The sequence below is a fragment of the Macaca thibetana genome, chromosome 3, assembly GCF_024542745.1.
Source record: "Macaca thibetana thibetana isolate TM-01 chromosome 3, ASM2454274v1, whole genome shotgun sequence".
NCBI lineage: Eukaryota > Metazoa > Chordata > Mammalia > Primates > Cercopithecidae > Macaca > Macaca thibetana.
In genome coordinates this window covers 119,982,666-120,003,103 of record NC_065580.1, presented here as the reverse complement: position 1 = coordinate 120,003,103, position 20,438 = coordinate 119,982,666, and the positions used below count along the sequence as shown (strand labels likewise).

General features: G+C 39.0%; 1 protein-coding gene across 1 annotated transcript in view; it reads right to left on the bottom strand.

Moving 5' to 3' along the window:
* The window catches only part of VWC2 (von Willebrand factor C domain containing 2), a 158,892-nt gene that overhangs the window by 113,182 nt on the left and 25,272 nt on the right, over positions 1-20,438 (bottom strand). Inside the window, exon 3 of the mRNA XM_050785562.1 lies at positions 16,447-16,576. Coding sequence (XP_050641519.1) covers positions 16,447-16,576 — 130 coding nt within the window. The remainder of the gene's footprint in view (positions 1-16,446; positions 16,577-20,438) is intronic.

Below are 20,438 nucleotides of genomic sequence, written 5' to 3'. Positions count from 1 at the left end.
TTTAACTTGCCTTTTGTAACAGGTCTCCACACTACAAACCTATGTTATTTTTCCCCTACAATATAAAGAACATCATGCAGTATTTTACATTTCAGGCTGCACAGCATGGCCCGTGTTTTGGCTGCATGTCCCTCATGTTTCAGAGAACTTGGTCATGGAGAACGCAGTGTGAAATGAGCAAGTTCATGAAGGTGGTCAAGGAATCATGTCACCCGAGACTGTGAGCACCACGGCAGGGGCACACACAACGCTTTCTGTGAACACAAAGTTGAGACCTTGTGAAGCAGGAAGTAGACATCTGCCTCCACCCTTGAACTCCTGTAGAGTTCTGTTTGTTCGAGAAGGGTTTTAAGGCATTCTGGATGGAGTAAGCAAGAGAGCGAAAACAGGTGAACAGATGTATTGACAGTTTTGTGTAGGTTCAATACAGCAGGAAGGGCTGAATGCAGCCATGACAGAGGGAACTGCAGACCAACGAGGAAGCTGTTGGATGCCAAGGTGTCTGTCTTCCCAAGGGGCTAGTGAGAGGGCTTCAAAAATTGAGTTATTAGGAGATAAGTGAAGTTTGGGTTTTGGGACATGTGTGACACTTTTCATAAACATTAATCACATTCAATTTATTTGCTGAGGCTGTTGACTTCCTTTACATAATACTTTATTTTAAAGGCACATTCATATATATATATATATATGAATTTACATATATACATGAATTTATATATATATGAAGATATATATATATATATATTTTTATCTTCAATTTGCTTTCAATCTCTTTTCACTGATGAGGAAAGTGAGGTGCATGCATCACAGGTGGCCCCGGCAGCAGGTCTAGCCAGATCCAGCTCCCTTGCTGCAGGGTCTACTCTGTCTCAGGGTCCTGCAGAGCCCCTATGCGGACTGGATGTTGCTCTGCTCCGCTTTGGGGAAAGGTGATCAGCACCTTCTCTCGAAGGTCTTCAAGGAATAAAGGATGAATGTTTTAAGTGCTTATCTCATTCACTTACCAGATGATTTACTGGCATAAGATGGGGAAAAACAAGAAAATTTGTGAGTTAACTGGAGAAAAAAACAACTGTTCTTTCTGTGCACCCAAAATGGATCACTGAGTAACGATGTCTGAAACATTTATGCATTAGTGTCAAAGAATAATAGATTTTTAGCGTTGAAGGGCTCTTCAAATAAACTAGTCCAATTTGGGAAATATTTCTCTGTGAATTTGGCTCCCCATCCCCTGAATACTTAAGTAATAGGAATTCTAATGATTAGAAAATTTTTCTTTGTATCACTTCCCAATCTGCCTTCTCTCAATTGCCATCCACTTTTAGCCATTCCCTCCTAAGATTACCTAGATGCGGACATGCTCAGCATTTGGTGGCTCTCCTTGAGGTAAAGTCTAATGTGTACTTTTGTACCTACCGTAGCCTGCTCATAAGGTGACAAAATACATTCAAATAACTGGTATTTTTAACCGGTATTATAAGAATCAAGTTATAGCATAGGCTAAAATTCAGACACTCTTTTCAGAAGCGTTTAATTCTTATTATCTGAAACATTTCTGTTTTCCTTATTAATGAATTGGCAATGTTTTTCCCCCCATATGATAATGCTTTACTCAATGATGGCTGATGTGCTTTCAAAAGACACTCAGTGAATGTGTGATTAAAGATAAATTCAGTTTGCAGCTGTCAGGATTGGCAAATTGTAACTGCTCTTAAGTGAAGGCATTTGTTTTAGAAAAGATGAGATGCAATTTTCAGAATTGGAGGTTTATGGATACCTCCTGGGGTAATGGACTCTTTTATACCTGAAGTTTATCTTCCTGAAAGACAAATAAAAGGTTTGGGTTTTGCTGTTAGTGTAAGAGCAGAATGTGTCTTCTGATCAACAAAGAGGGTATTTTACATTCCCTGGAAGCACCCACTGAAAATCCTTGCTAAGAATATTCATTGGCTTATTCTCCTGGAGATGAAGACAGATTGGGCAAGTCATCCACAGGGTTATTTGTCTTCACACTGTCTCCACTGACAGATCATTTCTACCAGAATGTGTTCCATGTAAGTGTTTTGGATGCAATTCAAGTTACCTCTGGTAATGGCGCCATTGATCATGCTGTGGATGTGGTAAAGATATCTGCCTTAGGATGAATAGCTGTATTGTATATTGTGACAATTGATTTCCCTTTTGCTGAAGACACAGGCTGGAGATATTTTAGAGCACTGTATTAATGACCAAGCAGCTTTTAACAGATGAATAATGGTGAAGGAGTGTGAATGGATAATCTTCTAGAGGACAGAGGGCCTTGCCTGTGAAATACAGCCGGAAATTTAACCTCTTCTGCAGCTTGGGGCCACTGCCTGAGACCGGAAAAACTGCCATAGTGTTCAAGCAACAAGTCTTAGAGGTTGATTGGAGGTGGATATTACTTTTAAGAAACTCAACTTGGGATAGAGTACCAGGGGGCCAATGGCAGGGAGAAAGCAGTCGTGAGTGTCTGGATTCAACAGTGGGCTCTTGATTTACTTGATCCTCATATGAAGACCACAAGGAATGAATGGAAGATTGTCCCAGTTTTGCAAGTGAAGAAACTGAAGAGGGGAAGCACATTAGACAAGGTGATAGGGATAAAGCTAGAATGTGCCAGTCTAGCTCCAAAGCCAAGGCTTTTTGTACTATCTCTTCAAGGAATTCAGTCTAACTTGACAGTTCACAACACTGAACAAAAAAGCATCCATCAGTGCCTGTGATGTGCTCTTCCTCCCATTCTTCCTGCCTCTTGGATCAACCCATAGTCTTTGTCATTACCCAAATCAGAAGTGAAGCCCCATTCTTCAACTTTTGATCTCCCCCTACCTTGTACAGTCAACCACAAAGTGCGGTTGACTTGACCTTTGATGTATCTCCTTAGGGCACCGTGTCTCCTTGTGCTCACTGCCCATGTCCAAACTATTGCCCTTCTCTGGATCACTGCAATAGCCTCTTTTCAGACACCCTCAACCAGAATGACTTTCAAGAAGTCAAATGTATTTGCACCATTTCCATCCTATAATCCCTTCTTTGGCTTCTCATGGCCTCAGAATTAAATCTATTAATAACTTCTCTAATGAAGCATCAAGGTCCTTCCTAATCTAGTCAGCATCCATTCTCACATCCCTGCCTCACACTTCCCAACTCTCCCTCCAACTCCAGCCTTAGGCAACAAATCCAGTGCATAAATATGGTTCACTCCCACCCTCTGGACATATGCTGTGCCCATAATCCACACACTCCTTCTCTTCTTCTCCCATTCCATGACCCACTCCCACTCTGCAGCAGGCATTCTCCTTGCTCAATACTGTGTCCTTCATAAATTCAATGGAAATCACCTGTTTCCTTCACATAATGTATGGTTCTGGAAGCTTTCCTATTAGCCATTTTCTCTTCTGTGACATACAGCAAAGGATGAGTCAATATATCTGTTGAATAAATTAATGAAGGACTTTGAAATTCATCCTGGTATTTAATTGACACAAAGCATCCACTGATGTGGCTACGTTAAATATTTCCAAGTTATAGGTACCCAAAAGGATACAGAGAAATCAAGTTACTTGACCAAAGTTTTACTGTATAATACTCTGTCGTATTACAAGGCAGCCTGATCATTGGTTTTCACATCAAGGGTCTTCAGTTATTAAGAACCACTTAAATTATGTTCAAAATTATTTTGCCAATAAGGTAGACAAGTATAATACATTGTGGAAAAATTACCATCTAAAATATTGTAAGGTTTATGTGCTCAATATTGAAATAATGAGGCATCATTTTTCTATAGTTTAAATTAACAAAAGGTTAGCAAGGTTATAATAAAATCAGAGGCTTTATAAATTTACACAACCTTTTATAAAACAACATGGTGATATGTATCAGAGTCATAAAATATCCTAAGCTGTCAGCCTAATAATCTCACTCCTGGGAGTTTCTCCTAATGTAAGAATTCAAAGGCAAATAAAGGCCATATACATTGTGATGTTTACTGCAGCATTACTCACTTCTTCCTCCTCTTTCCCTCACTACTTTTGTCATAATTCAAGTAAAACAGAAAACACAAGTTATTTACAAGGCTACCTCACCTCTAGACTGTGAGATCATTAAAGGCAGGCATCATAGCTTGACTCATCTTTATACATGCAGTGAAATAAACAATAAGTGCCTCAGTGTTTTATAAGAGTAACATATATATGCTACAATATATATAAATATGCATGCACATACACAGAACACACTTTTCTCCAACAAGCTGAAAAACAAAGGGTCCAACAACACATGGTGTCTACACAATTCCTACACTCAGCATCAATGGCATAAGAATACAATGGGATTAGGACTGTGGCTTCTGAGAATAGCCATGAGTGAAATCAATCTCCATTAGGAAGCAAGCCAGAGAAAGTTCCCACAAGGATCTCTGGACACACATTTATACAGACTCAGTGACAGTTAAAGAGAGGCAGAGATAGGGAAGTGACTTCAGGGCTGGTCCTCAACAAGTTCAAGGGGCACAGTGTAACTGGTAATGGCCAGGCCTAGTGGACACCAGTTTTTGATCTGAGTCCCTGGCTTTATCTGAAATCCATTCCCAAAGGCAGTTTGTCTTGAGGAAGCATACAAATAAAACCACCAGCACACACTTTCTGACCATCAGTTTAGAAGTGCACTTAATTCTGAAAAGTACTTCAGCCTAATAAACTGGTAGCAACACTTTGGGGCAGTCTGTCTGTAACTTTATTTATTTATCTTAAAAATACGATTCTGTCCCAGTGCTTGCAAGCAAAGGGACCATTATAAATTGTTCTCAGATTTACAAAGAAGAGATGCTAATTCAAAGATCTCAGGAAGAGATAAAAACAAATTAAATTCCTATATGTAAGAGATCAAATGTTATCTATTCATCCTCCTTATCTAGTTTGTCAGAAATGAAAATATCGGAGAACCATCTGAACTCTTTTCTGCTGATACTGAGCACTAAAGCCTGAAATAGCAACAGCAAACACATAGTTAGTATTAGTTAAGGAAGTGATGAAGAAGAGCGTGAAAATACTTATTACAGAGGCTGGGATACTGAGGTTCTTCTCTAATAAGAATAAATAATTCATACCCGTTGGGTTTTTTGCAGATTAACGGGTTGTCATCTGAATCAATATTCCCACAAAATCAAAATGCAAGTAAAACAGAAGACATGTGTAAAATAAGTACATTAGCACTTTGGAGTAGAGTTCTTGACTTTTGTTGGGAAATGCCAACAGGAGGAACTGAATGAAGCTTTTAAATATTTTAAAATGTATTTGTGTATTTATTTGTACAGAAACAATTCACCAGCGAGTCATTTCCTCCAGGCTTCAGTACCAAGAAAAACAGAATTGTGTGTTTCTGATAAATACTGTAGCTAATGTTTCCTATGGTTCTCTTTTTTGCTTTGGCTGCTAGCAAGCCTATAATCTAATTTTATGCCAACCTGTACTAACTAGCTGTATATGACGATAGAGAGTGTATTTCTGTATAAAACCTTTCCGACTTAATTTGCCATTCAACAGTCATGTTTTCTCTGCCCTGATATTTTCCAATTTTAAAGTATTATTGCATGTTAATATATTTCCATAAACCCTACAATCTGTAGAATACACCAAACATAAATTAATTAAGGCATTTGAAATCCATTCGAAGTCTCAAATTTATCTCATTTCATGTTTAAAGCCTTATAAGCACTGTGTTCTCTCAGTAAATTTGACTGGCAGGAAATATCCAAGAATAATAGGAACAAACGAGTGCCCGAAAGCAGTGGCTCTCACAGCAGCAGCAGAAGCACACAGCAACAGAAGACCAGCAGCAACAGAAGCACACAGGGTTTGTTAAAATGCAAATTCTCAGGCCCCAGCCCAGACCTCTGGACCAGGCACTCTAGGCATGGGTCCCCAAAGTGTGTTTCATCAAGCCTTCGAAGTGGTTCTGCTACACACAATACTTTGGCAATCACAGGTCCTAAAAAGCACGTTGAGTGTTGCGTCGCGGGCTCTGCAGTTTTAGCAGTATGCAGTGCCTGCAGGAGAGCAGGAGGCAGGCACTGGCTTTCATTCTCCCTGCATTTTCAGTGTTCAGCACCATCTTCTGGGAAGCTGAATCCATAAAGAGGAAGAGCCTAGAATGACATGGAGAAGAGCACTGCTTGAAGGAGAAAGAGGGTATCTCCATGGCAAGAAAATAGTAACAGGAGAAAAGGAAGTGTGGGGAGTTGGACTTCCACATTACACACAAGGAACCAAGAGTACAAAAAATCTACAACCGGCTATAGACTTGTGTTTCTTTGCCCGTTTTTCTTTACAACTTCTTACCTCTTACAGGTATTAAATAAGAAGGCGGCTATTAGCTTGAAGCAGCCTCCTTACTTTGACTTTCTACCTAACAAATCAAAACATAATTTAGGAGTATATTTTTATAACAATTGCTGGCTTCAGCCAATCAGAATCAGCTGAGCTTCAAGCAATTACAGGCAGCCAACTGATCAGACTATGCCCAAATAAGGGAAATGCCTCATCACACCACACCCAAATATGGTGACTTCTCCACTTTGCTTCTATGTTCAGCCTATAGAAGCTCACTGCTCACGCTGCTGGGTGGAACTTTCTGAACCTCTTCTGCTTCTTAATGTTGCCTGACTCATGAATCCTTTGCTCAAATAAACTCGAGTTTAATTTGTCTGAAGTTTCTATTTTAACACTGGCAAATAATATATACTTATAAGGGTCTCAGCTTCAGTAGGCTTAAGAAGGACGATTTCATAAAGCTATTAAAGACATCAGACCAGAATTAGAAAAGTCAGTCTCTGAGGAAAGATAAAGGTTGTGTGCCAAGATTAGCCTTGGGAGTGAGTCGAAGGAAATTACAAAAATTTCATTTTGCCTATCTTTGTTAAGAGGGTCAATAATTTTAGGTTTATTCAGGAATATTTCACATACCAGAAGACTCACCCAGTGTAAGTGTATAATTTAATGATATTTAGTAAATTTAATTAATTGTGTATCCACCTGACAACTCAATTAATAAGCATACCATCACCTCAATAAATTCCCTCACGATGATTTGCAACTAATTCCCACTCTGATTATAGCTCTGGGCTACCACTGATCAATTTTCTTCCTATGTAAATTTGCCTTCACAAAATATTTCAAAGAAATAGAAGCATAAAATATGTAATCTTTTGCAACAGCTTCCGTATTTGAGGTTCATCCATGTTGTATGTATCATTAGTTCATTCCTTTTTACTGATAAATAGTATTCAGTACATGAATATACTATGAATATACTACATTTGTTTATCCATTCACTGGTTAATGAACATTTGCATTATTTCCACTCTTTGGCCATTAATAATAATTCTAGGAATAATAATAATCTGCTAGGAACATTTGCATACATATTTTTGTGTGGAAATATGTTCTCAATTTGCTGGGATATAATCCTAGGAAGGAATAACTGGGATGTATGGTAAGTTTTCTTTAACTTTTTAAGCAACTGCCAAACTGTTTCCCAAAGTAGGTGCACCAGTTGACATTTCTGCCAACAATATTTTTCCCTTTTCTCCACATCTTTGCCAACATCTGGTACTTTCTGTCCTTTTTATTACAAACATTCTAATGGGGTATAGTAGTATTGCATTAGACTGTTCTCATGCTGCTAAATAACCTAAGACTGGATTATTTGTAAAGGAAAGAGGTTTAATTGACTCAGTTCTGCGTGATTGTAAGGTCTCAGGAAACTTACAATCAAGGTTAAGGGGAAACAAACATGTCTTTCTTCACATGAAGGCAGCAAGGAAAAGTGCAGAGTGAAGCGGGGAGAAAGCCCCTTATAAAACCACCAGATCAAAAGAACAGCATTAACCCCCATGATTCAATCACCTCCACCATTTCCCTCCCACAACATGTGGGCATTACAGGAAATACAATTCAAGATGAGATCTGGGTAAGGACACAGCCAGGCTGAGGTTGAGCATCATCTTAATTGGTTATTTGTCATTTGTTTGTCTCTTTTGCTGAATTGTCTGTTCAATCTTTTGCCTGTTGTTAAATAGGTTGTCTTCTTTTCAAGTTGTGTGAGTTGTTTATATATCCTCGATACAAATCTTTTATCAGATACATGATTTACAAATGTTTTCTCAAAGTTTGTGGCTTGTATTTTCATTTTATTTGTTGTGTGTTTTGAGATGCAAAAGTTTTTCATTTTGATGACATTCAATTTATTAGTTTTTTCTTTTGTGGATTATGATTTTGACATTAATTTTAAGAAATATTCACACAACCTATAGTCATAAAGATGTTCTCCTATCTTTTTAATCTAAAAGTTACATAGTTTAAACTCTCACATTTAGGTCTATGGTTCATTTTGAGTTAATGTGTATATGGTATAAAATAAGGGTCTAAGTTTTATTTTGCATGTGAATATATAATTGTCCCTGCACCATTTGTTGAAAAAGTTATTCTTTCCCCATTGAGATATCTTACAACATTGGTTGAAAATAAATATGTGAAGATTTGCATACTGGATTTCTTTTGGGACTGTCAATTCTTTTCCATCATCTATCTTTGCACCAATACTATGGTATCTTGATTATTGTGATTTTCTAAAAAGTTACAAAGTGGGATAGTAAAAATTTTCCAACTTTGTTCTTTTAAAATTTTCTTTTGGCTATCCTTTACATTCTACATGAATTTTAGGATCAGACTGCAGACTGTCAATTTCTACAAAAAAATGTATGCTGGGGTTTGTGTGGGAATTGTACTGAATTTATATTTTAATTTGGGAAGAACTATCATCTTGACAACATTGAGTCTTCTACTCATGAAATGTCTCTCCATTTATTTATATGTCCTTTGATTTCTTTCAGCAATATTTTGCAGCTTTTAGTGTACAAATCTTGGATTGTGACGTGTTTCTAAGTGTTCTTTTTGAAGCTATTCTAAATGAAATTATTTTCTTAATTTCATTTGTATTATCCATTGTATACTACAAAAATGTGTATTTTTGTATATATATCTGGTATTAATCTTTATTAGCCCCCATAGTTGTGTGTATGTGCATGTGCATGTGTGTATGCATGTATATGTGTGTGTGTGTGCGTGTGTGTGTGTGTGCACGTGTATGTGTAATTCTTGGTATTTTCACATACAGGAGCATAACTTCTTCTAATAAAGGCAGTTTTACTTCTTAATTTCCTTTTCCTTCCTCTTTTTTCTCCTGTCTTCTCTTTCTCTCTGTATATAGGACCTCCACTACATTGATGGATGAAAGTGGTCAATATGGATATCCTTATCTTCTCCTAGATTTTAGGAGTACTGAGAGAGTATTCATAATAGTTGTTAGCTGTGAGTTATTCATAGTTGCTCTTTATCAGATTGAGAAAGTTCCCGTTTATGCCTAGTTTGTTGAGAGCTTCAATCATGAATTAGTGTTGGATTTTTCAGATACCTCCTCTGCATCTATTGAGATCATATGAGGTTTTTGTTATCATTTGCATTATTAATGTATTATGTTAATTGATTTTTCAGACAGTAAACCAAACCTTGCACAACTGAAATCAACTGCATTTGGTTAAAGTGTATAATTCTTTATATGGTGCTGGATTCAGATTGCTGATATTAACTCATTTGGTTAAGGAGATTTCCATTTATGTTCATGAAATAAATTTGTCTCTAGCTTTCTCTTTTGTGTGGTGTTTTTGTCTATGTTCAGTGTTGTGGTCACAACAAATGCAGAAACTAAACAGGAAAGTGTTTCCTTTGCTTCTATTTCCTGGTTAAGTTTGTAAAAGATTGGTATTATTTCTTTCTTTGAATATTTGAAAGAATTCACCAGTAAAGGTATGTAGGCTTGGGCTTTTATTTGTGGGAAGCTTTTAATTATTAATTTGTATTTTATTTGTTTTAGGGCAATTCAGAAATGAACTGAGTCAGTTTTGGTAATTTGCGTTTTCCTAGGAATCTGTCCATTTCTTTCAACTATTTTAATTTGTTGGCAAAGAGTAGTTCATAGTATTGCCTTGTAATCATTTTCATTTTTGTAGGGTTAGTAGTGATGCCCCTCTTTCATTCCTGACTTGTGTCTTCTCTAATTTTTTCTTGGTTAGTTTAGTGAAAGTTTCGTCAATTTTATCAATACTGTTAAGAACCAGCTTTCAAAAACGAACCTGGTTTTATTTACTTTTTTCCTAAGCTTTACTATTTTCTGTTTAATTGATTTATGCTTATATTTTTGAGTTTCTTCTGCATGCTTTTAGTAAAATTTGCTGATCAGTTATTAGTTCCTTAAAGTAGAGGGTTATATTGCTGATTTGAGACCTTTCTTCTTTTCTGAGATAGGTCTTCATATCTATACATTTCCTTCTAAATACTGCCTTAGCATCATCCAATAATTTATAGTGCATTCTGTTTTCATTATTAAATCAGTTCAAAGTATTTTCTAAAATCTCTGAAATTTCTTCATTGGCCCTTGGGTTATTTAAAATGTGCTGTCTAATTTCCAAATAATCTCCAATTTCCCAGATTTCCTTCTGTTGTTGATTCTAATTTAATCCTTTCAAATTCTGTGGTGTTCAAAAAAGAAACTTTATATGATGAAGTCCTTTAAATGTATTGAGACTTGTTTTATGTCTTAGCGTATGATCAACTGTAGAGTGTCCACCTGCACTTGGCAAAAATGAGTATTCTTCAGTGGATGGGTGGTATATTGTACATATATGTCAGATCAAGTTCACTATATAGTATCATTCAAGTCTTCTACATTATTGTTCATTTTCTGTCTATATTTTCTATGAATTATTGAATGGTTTATCAGAATTTGCAACTACAATTACTTAAGTTTATATTTCTCCTTTGAATTCTATCAATTTTTACTTCATGTATTTTGGGGCTCTGTTATTACGTACATATATGTATATAATTTTACTTGTCTTCTATCAGTTTCCTGACAGTTGTTCCTGTTTCTCCTTGACTGCCTTTTAAAATTAGATATACAATTCTTTCTTGTGTCATGTTTAATGCCTTTATTGATTTTCTTAGTGATTGTTCTAGGAACAACAAAATGCATCTTAAGTGATCACAATCTATGTCAGGTTAACACTAATTTAATTCCAGCAGAACAGGAAATTCTTTTTTTCTATTTTTTATTTTTTCTCTCATATATGCAGCAAGAACAGGACCTGTCATGGAAACGCAATGTTACAGAAATAACAAAGGCAGCCCATTACTTAAAACCCAGTAAGAAAACTCATCTTGCTGATCAGAGGGATTGGGAAAATGGTATTGATATACAAAGAAAGTTGGGAATCTCTCCTTATACTTTTCTCTCTTTTGTGTCTCTCTGCTTTATTTGGATGTGTTGGAATTATTTAAATAGATATTAGTTAATTATACATACTGCAAATACTTTCTCAAAACATGTGAGCTATATTGTGCTTGTTTAATATTGTTTGGTGAACAAAGATTCTGAATTTTAAAAAGTTCAATTTGTAAATTATTTCCTTATGTTTAGTGCTTTTAGTGTTCTTTTAATCTTTGCATACTCAGTGACAAACTGTTCTACGTTTTCCTCTAAAAGCATTATTGTTTTAGCCTTCATATTTAAATCTGCAATCTGTTTGGAAATGATTTTTTGTCGAATGTGAGGTAGCAATCATGATCTCTTTTATCTCCATACTGCTATTCAGTTGGTCTAGCACCATTCACTGGAAAGATTACTCCTTTCCCACTGTCCTGTGATGTCAGCTTAGTCACACAGCTGGTGGTCTTACATGCACAGGCCTTTTCTGACTCTATTCTGTTCCATTTGTCAGTCTTTCTTTGGGACCAAACCACAATGGGCTAATTACTGTCTCTTTGAGTAAGTCTTAACATTTGTACATTTTTCAGCTTTGTTGTTCCTCTTGGATATCTCTCAGGCCAGCCTTTGGCTTTTGTATATCATTTGGATTTTAGAAACAGTTTGATAATTGCTGAAGAAAACCATCGGATTTTTGGCTAGAATTTTGTACTGAATCAATAGATTACTTTGAAGCAGACTCACATCTTTATGTTATTGAGTCTTTCAATCATGAACATGATATATCTCTCCTTTTACTTAGGTTCTTTAATTTCTCTCAATAAAGATTCATGTTTTTTAAGTATGGAGACTTTTCACAATTTTGTTAGATTTACTTCCAAGTATTTGATTTGTATGATGTTATTTGAAACTCTAGTTTTTAATTCGCTTCTATTTGTTTCCGGTATATAGAAATACAGCTGATTTTTCAAACACTGATCTTGCTAAACATCCTTGTTAAAATCAACTCTTCATTTTGATATTTGTAAATTCCTTTATTTTTTATGGGCACAATCATGTAATCTGTAAATAATCACAGAGCGTTTCCATAAAATTTGTATTATTTCTTTGGTAAAAACGTTAGAAGGATTCAATGGTGAGACCATATAGGAGCAGGCTTTTCTTTGTGAGAGGATCTTGATATGACCACACACATACACACACACACACACACCCCCCATTCCGTTTTGTGTAACTCACTGCATGAAATTTACTACCATCTTATCCTACTCTATGAAATACACAGGAAAACAAACAAAACTTTGCCTAATTCTCAGTCGGTGCTTCTTACATATTTTCCCATGAAATTATGTTTAATAATTTGACGTCTCAGTGTTTATCTTTAAAGTGTCATAAAAGTTTTTCACTTTCCTCCAAAAAAATAGACATTTACTTTTCGTGTGAAAATAAAGCTGCAAATAATAATCATCAGGTGGCAGTAATACTTCAGGGAGATATACAACCTTTATATCCAGTGGCTTTGTGCTTTTGGCATAAGTCATATCCTCCCCTGGATACTATATTCCACCTTTGAGAAACACAGCTAATTCTGACAAAGTCCTCATATTTCAATACCAATGTCTTACTTTTATCATTTTTCTTCTTTGGATCCATAAAGTAAGACAACATGTATACCTGCAGAATGGAGGTCTTCTGATCGCTAATGGGAGCCTAGTGCCTACTTGATGCAGACAAGCATGTCTAAAACTAAGGGGTTTGATCGGAATCGGTGCTGTGCACCTATCGCCAGAGAAAAGCTGAATTCTTGGAAGTCAAATAATACTCACTGTTTGTATCATTGTGGGGTAGGGGGAATTTAAAAACAAATAATGCCATGCAACATCCATTTTATCAAAAGAAAAACACTGGGAGATTGATCTGCACAAGTCAACAAAGTGAATATATTAAAGTACATGTGATTTGTGATCATTTATTTATATTCAAGACATTCTTGGTTTCCATCTTCTGCTCCTTTGATGCAAGTGACTTTGGCAGCTGGCAACTGAACTGTAATTTTCCTTCTGTCAGAGAAAGAGCTATTTAATGCTACAGGTCAAGACACGCCAGAGTGAGGAGTAAAGGCCAGTCTACGGAGATCAAGAGTTAAAACCTTCATATTTCATCCAAGATAAGTCTATTCAAGCTTTTAATTTCATATAAAGCATTCATTTCTGATGTCCCTTAATCTGTGATGCATCAAACATATAATCTTTTTACAAGAACATTGTTTATGCGGGGAGGCAGGGTTGGACTACTGTAAATTATTCATTAATCTCAGTCAACTATTATAGAGCATTTGTTTTTCATAGAAGCTGTTTTCATTTTTCAAGCAGTTCTCTTTTACTAAGAATTTCAAACCCCGTTTTCTCTGTCAAGGTCAGAATACCCTATAACTAGAGACAGCTGAAAGCCAAGCTCTATCTAGTGAATAAAAGAAATGTAATTGTATGTGCGTGATTAGACACATTTAAATTTATTTCCAGTTAAACTCCCCAAAATAAGTTGTTGATGTTTTGATATAACTGGATCAAGCCTTATAATAGAAGTCTTTCTGTAATATAAATCTAGCTTTAAAAAACATATTCATCTCCCTTCTAAAAATCTCTAGTGGGCCACAACAAAATCTTGCCTTATTCCATCCCATACTGCCTCTCAAAATATAGAGGTAAAGGGTCAACATTTAGAAGTTTACCATCAGGACAACAACCATCTCACAAAACCATCAATGCAATATGAAAACAAACTGTGAATCTCTGAGTATATAATATTTATAAAGTGTTTACTTTTTCTATTTTTTTTACTCAAACATATAATTATATCTTACATGAAAAAACTGAACACGGAAATAAATTACATCTCTGTAAATTTAACATATCTGCACACTTTTAAGTATTCATTCAAATAACTGTCCAATGTAGTTCTCTGACTATATGCTCTAAGAAGGATAAATCCTAAGGGCAAAAGAAAAACTCTAAAAAAATCTTGAACGCTATTCAGTAGGTTTCACGTTGGTGGTAGTCTCAATAGAGTTTGTGCTGTGTGTCTTATGGGAAAGAACAAATAAGTAAATATATTGATGGTGTTGGATTATGTATATACAGAGATGGGGCAAGAGCGGACCAAAGATAGAGGGCCAAAAAAGAGACAAAGCAAATATGGCAACGTGTTAGGAATAGGTGTAGCTAAAGGTATACAATTCTTCACTGGACAGTTATTTCAACTTTTCTGTAGGTTTGAAATTTCTCTAAAAGCTGGAAAAAAACAATCCAGGGGTTGAAATCCTGTCTTCTCACCTATTGGTAACACCCAAGGTAGGATTCCCTGGCTATCTAATGCCAAGACTTAGTTTACAATCAAAATTTACAGGAAAAACATGGAATATCTTGGATAGTTAAGATGCCAAATATTTGAACAACACATATTTAAGCCACTCACTAAACCCCCTGACGCAGTGAGAGTTGTTGTCCAGTACCCCTGAGATGCAGGGCACATGGCCTGAGCGCCAGCCCTCAGATCTCCCAGCAGACCAGAGGTGCTCACTCGGGCTCCTCAGTGCATGTGCTGAAAGCCACACCCTGAGACTCTGCCAGACTCTCCATCTCCCTCTCCTTCCTCAATCTGAGTCTTCTTCCCCCTTTATTAGTGTTAATTAGTGGAAATTAATACTAGCAGAGTAAACTGTATTGATTTCCCTCCATCTCACAGCTGGTGTCTCAACATCATTAAAAAAAACACACACACACATACTCTCCATGCTCAAAGGCCCACTCGTTCCAAATGGAATCCTACCTCAGGATTTCTTCATAATTAACATGCACAAGAGACCAGCCAACCCCATATAAAGTACACTCTGTGACATCTTTGTTTTAACACTGTCCACTTGCCTTTGGAGGACTGGATGTACTATGCTACAATGATTATGACATTCCTAACACAGTCATCTTGTTCTTTCAGGGCTATCCTTCAACAGCAACATCATTCCCTCTTCCAATTATTTACCTCAAGAGTTTTACGATGTGTTGTAGTAAAATTTGGATATGTACAGGTACGTGGTCGAAGGTACCCATGGAACCTCACGGCCCACAGAATTTTGACTGTGATGAATTGGACTCTGGGAATTGTCTGAGTACCATGACCACCCCTGTGTCACCATCCTCTGACACATGCCTGCCACTTACCAAACCCATGCCACACAGCTATCAAGCCTCGGTCCAGCAACCCACTTGAACAGCCAACAGCGTCACAAGTTAGCCCTGAATGCTCTCAACCAGGGGTCCCCACAGCATGCCCAGGTGACATCCAGAAAGCCCAGTGGCTCCTGTCAGCAAGGCCACTCAGATCCTTGTAGAATCTGGCTGTGTCCCCTCCGTCCGCTGTTTCCCAAGCTCTGCTCAGCCTCTTGTCAAACTGCCCTCCAGCCATAATTCTCAGGCCCAGCCATCCTGGGAATGCACTCTGTCAAAACCCATCTTAAAGTGTAATGCCCTCAGTACTTCAGGTACAGAGTAATCATCGTTTGTCAGGATGAGGAAACACTCTCCCTTGACAAATTAGGATCAAGGACATCCTGCCACTTCATTTTCCATAAAGCAGGCAAGGCTTCGGATCTACCAGGGGCTCTCACTGGGAATAGGAAGGGACTCTCTTCCTGCCTAATTTGCTTATGAAAAATATTCAATTATGTTCCAAGTTTAATTCACTTAGTAATGAAAAGTAAATGAGCCCAACCAGTGTGTTTAATTTGTCTTGGAAAGATAGAAATAGCTTTGTAAGAACAAACAAAGTTAAATTAAAATAAGTGACTCTCCTCAAAGGTGGAAATTGAATTTCTCCCCAAAGAACTTCTTAACATCCATAAAACATGGTGCCGATGCCAGTAAGAGAGAGAAGGCCTTGCTACAGAACCATTGTGGCCGAAAGATTACACACGTGTGTATGCATGTGTATAGATACATAGGTTGAAACTCACATATCCGTATGTGTGTCCCGTCTACCATGAAGCAGCACATGGGTTGTGTGTCAGGGTGGAAGGTGCACCCCATCACCAACGGGCATCTCACATACCGTTTTTGCAGATGGGACAACACTGATCAGGCTCGTACACAGGGTCCACACACTCCGTCTGGGGACACGCTGACACCGTGCACAGCACCTCACCGTTGGCTTCACAGCGACACCTCTCGCATGGAGACACCTGAAACACAAGTCCACAATCAGCATCATGCCTGCTGTCATGTTTATCCTACAGGGTCATATATATATATATATTTTTTTTTTTTGAAATGGAGTCTTGCTCTGTTGCCCAGGCTGGAGTGCAGTGGCACAATCTCAGCTCACTACAACCTCTGTGCCCCGAGTTCAAGCAATTCTCCTGCCTCAGCCTCCTGAGTAGCTGGGCTTATGGGCACCCGCCCACCATGACTGGCTAATTTATGTATTTTTTATAGAGATGGGGTTTCACCATGTTGGCTAGGCTAGTCTCGAACTCCTGACCTCAGGTGATCTGCCCGCCTCGACCTCCCAAAGTGCTGGGATTACAGGAGTGAGCCAGCGTGCCCAGCCCTATAGGGTCATACTTTTCTTCCCCTAAACTTTCTGCAAAGACACCTAAGTGTTTTAGGAATGTTAAAAAAATGATCCAGTCCAGTGGTTTTCAGAGTGTGGACACAGGCGCGCTGGGTGTTTAGTGAGTTGTCTTAGGTGCAAATGCACAGGACAGGCCATAGGGCTATGACGTTCCCTCTCCTGTCCAGCCAGAGCCACTGTTTAATTCGTGGTCTGCATATTGGGTTTCTCAATAAACTTTTTTTTTTGAAGAAACGTTTTTCATCTCTTTAAAAATTAAACAAATAAAAACTTGCTGCTGAGTTGTTGCTCATCCCCTCACCATGTAGGTGAATCCCTTGTCTATAACCCTGTCAAGTCACCACCCAGCCTCACATGGAACACTCCCAGTGTTTCCAGTTACGAAGACACTGGAATAGGAAAGGGGAAAGGAACGAAGGAGGAGAAACAGAGTGGCATCCAAGCAGAGCCGTGGGCCAGGGACTCTATGAATATTCCCTCACCGAACTTTTACAGCAGTGCTAAAATACACCTACTCAAATTACTGACCCTTTGTACTAACAAGAAACTGAGACTCACAGGCGTTAGACAACGTGCCATGGGCAGGTCTGTCTTGTGAGCACAAGATCCTCTTCCACTGAGGGCTCCTGACTGCGAGTCAATGGTGATTCCAATCTCCTCCATGTCATTCCGCCCATTATCCAGCATCATGATGCTCTGTTAGAAACCAAGCTTCCATTTGCCTCTCTGTACTTTCCAGCCATGGGCTCAAACTCTGCCTTCTGGAGCCATCCAAATCAAGCATACCAGCCATTCCCAGGAAAGCTGTACGTGGCTAATGGAACCCTCCATGGTCACCCACACAGGGCATGGTGATTTATCTCCTGGTTACCACCAATGGAGTGATTTTTGATCCGTGTTGACCCAGGGCAAAGTGGGAACAGCATATGCACACCCAGCCATCAGAAGCAAAACAGGAAAGTGGGGATACCCACTAGAAAGACTATGGAAATGGGGGACATGAAAATGGGTCGTATCAAGCTGAGTTCCTGCTTTCCCAGGGGCAGGGAGACCCCAGTTGAGTTGTGTGCCCCATGTCCATGGTACAAACACCACTTCTAAGGTATAGAACATGAGCAACCCTCACAGATGCCCCCTTTGTCTATACAACGCAAACGCTAAAAACTGAAATCTCCACTGAGTGGACTGGCTATTATGAGAAGCAAAAGCTCAATTTGAGTTTGACCATGTCTCTTTCTGAGGCACTAGACCACAGTCAACCTGCCTGGGAGTGAGGGCTAAGTGTGTGTGTATGTGTACTTGGCCAAAAAAAAATTTTAAAAGAAAGGAAACTTTGAAAAACTTTAGAGTAGCCTGAGACAAAACGCTGACCTGGTTTGCAATGTAGCCTTAGAAGTTAAAATCAATCTTGAAGTAATATAAAGGCCTGTTTTTGAGATGAGTTATTTTTGTTATTGTTGCTGTTGGCACAATTAGGTGTTTTTTTTTTTATTTTCTACGATAACCAGTGTTGTTCTTTGCTGTTGCTGTCATCGCTGTGGGTCTCATTTCCTTCTATCTCCTACCAATTGCCCCATTCAGTATGTAGCATTTTTGTCTCAAGGGGGATATATACATAGCAAGCAGAATGAGAACAGGATTCTGAGTTTTAAAAGCCAAGACCTTCAGTTGCAAGAGACATGGTTTATTGCATGTCAGAACCCTTTGGCCAGAAGGACTCAGAGCATAAGCCCTCAAGCCCAGGTGGTGTGGATTATGTGATGGAGATCCAGAACACCCTGCCCCAGAGGAGGGGAGCACCATCCCCTGTAGAGATCAGGATAGTCAGCAAGGAGCAAGAGGGTCAGATAGTGAGGTCTGTCCTCACGAAGCAGCACAACGTGGCATCCACTCCTCACCTAGGCATACACCAGGGAGGGAGTAAAAAGCATCATTTCCATTTGGGAATTTAAAAGAAGGCCAGAGCATGCCCTATGTCATATCCCCAGGGAGGGCCCTGGAATACAGCAGGACCAAAGATAAATGTCCAACTGCAACGTCAAAAAGGCTCCAGGTCCTTAGGCAGCAGGCCCTGAATCAGCCTCGTCCAGCAGCTTTCTGCATGAAGGCGCACACCTTGGCAAATGGGGCAGAGATCACTGGCCTGGAAACAAAACACTTCTTACTGCCACTGGAGCTGAAATTTCACTGAATCCATGCCACAGAATACTGCCCAAAGGCATGCACACAGGCCGGCATGCTATTTTCTCAAAGGTTTTGTAGCTTTGTAAAACATTTGATTGTCAGTTATATTGTCATTAAATATTTAGAAATCCTGATTCAACTTCAGTCATGTGCCCCATAACTGGGTCAAAAAGGGACTACATATATGACGTGGTCCCATAGATTACAATGCCACATTTTTACGTATCTTTTCTATGTTTAGATACAAAAATACCATGTGTTATAACTGCCTATAGTTTTCAGGACAGTAACATGCTGTGCAGGTTTGCAGCTTGGGAGCAATAGGCTATACCATATAACCTAGCTGTGTAATAGGCTATACCATATAACCTAGGTGTGTAATAAATAGGCTATACCATCTAGGTTTGTGTAAGCCCACTTTATGGTGTTCACATAATGATAAAATCACCTAAGGATGCATTTCTTAGAATGCTTCCCTGTCATTTAGTGATGCATGATTGTGTCTGGAGATTTGTTTACTTCTAAAAAGTGAGAGTTGATGCTTAGAATTAGGATCGCCAATCAGGCCTCCCCTCCTAGCGCCTACATCTGCCTTCACCAGCACCCATGCTGGGCTCCTATGCTTCTCCATCCTGGTTTGGGCCTGTCTCAATTCCCAGAGGAAGTGAGGCTGGTGACAGCAAGTGGCAAAGCTGTGTCAGTCCCTCAAATGCCAGCCAGGTGCCCTGCTAGTCCTGCCTGGGCAAAAGCCCTCAAGCTAGTCACAGGTCCTGGATACTTAGAAGTCAGAGTTTCTCATCTGATAAGCAGGTTCCAGAACCACTACCCGGGATCCAGGTCACATAAAAGAACCCTGCCTTCTCCTGGTTTATGTTCCTATCTCCTGCAGGCAGGCGTCCTAGGCCTGAGGCAGCCACAATCCCAACCTATGAACCCACCTTCCAGTAAAACCTTCTTGCCTCACAGTCTCAGAACACCTGCTGGGCCACTGGGCCACTTGCCAGTGTTGGGCCCTGATCACTGATCAGACTTCACCCAACACTGCGGGTGTGCCCAGACTCAACAGATGAAAATAATGCCCCGTCCTTTTCAGCCATGCCAACCCCCTGAGCCCACCCCGCCAAGCTCCTCGCTTGGTGAAGCAGTGGCCTATGCCCCCTCAATGCTGTCCTGTCTCCCTGGCTCACATTTGATAAGCTCCTACCTGTCACGGATTCAGCTCAAACGTGGTCTCCTCTGCGGAGCCATCTTTGATACCAACATGGATGAAACTGGGCACTTTCCCT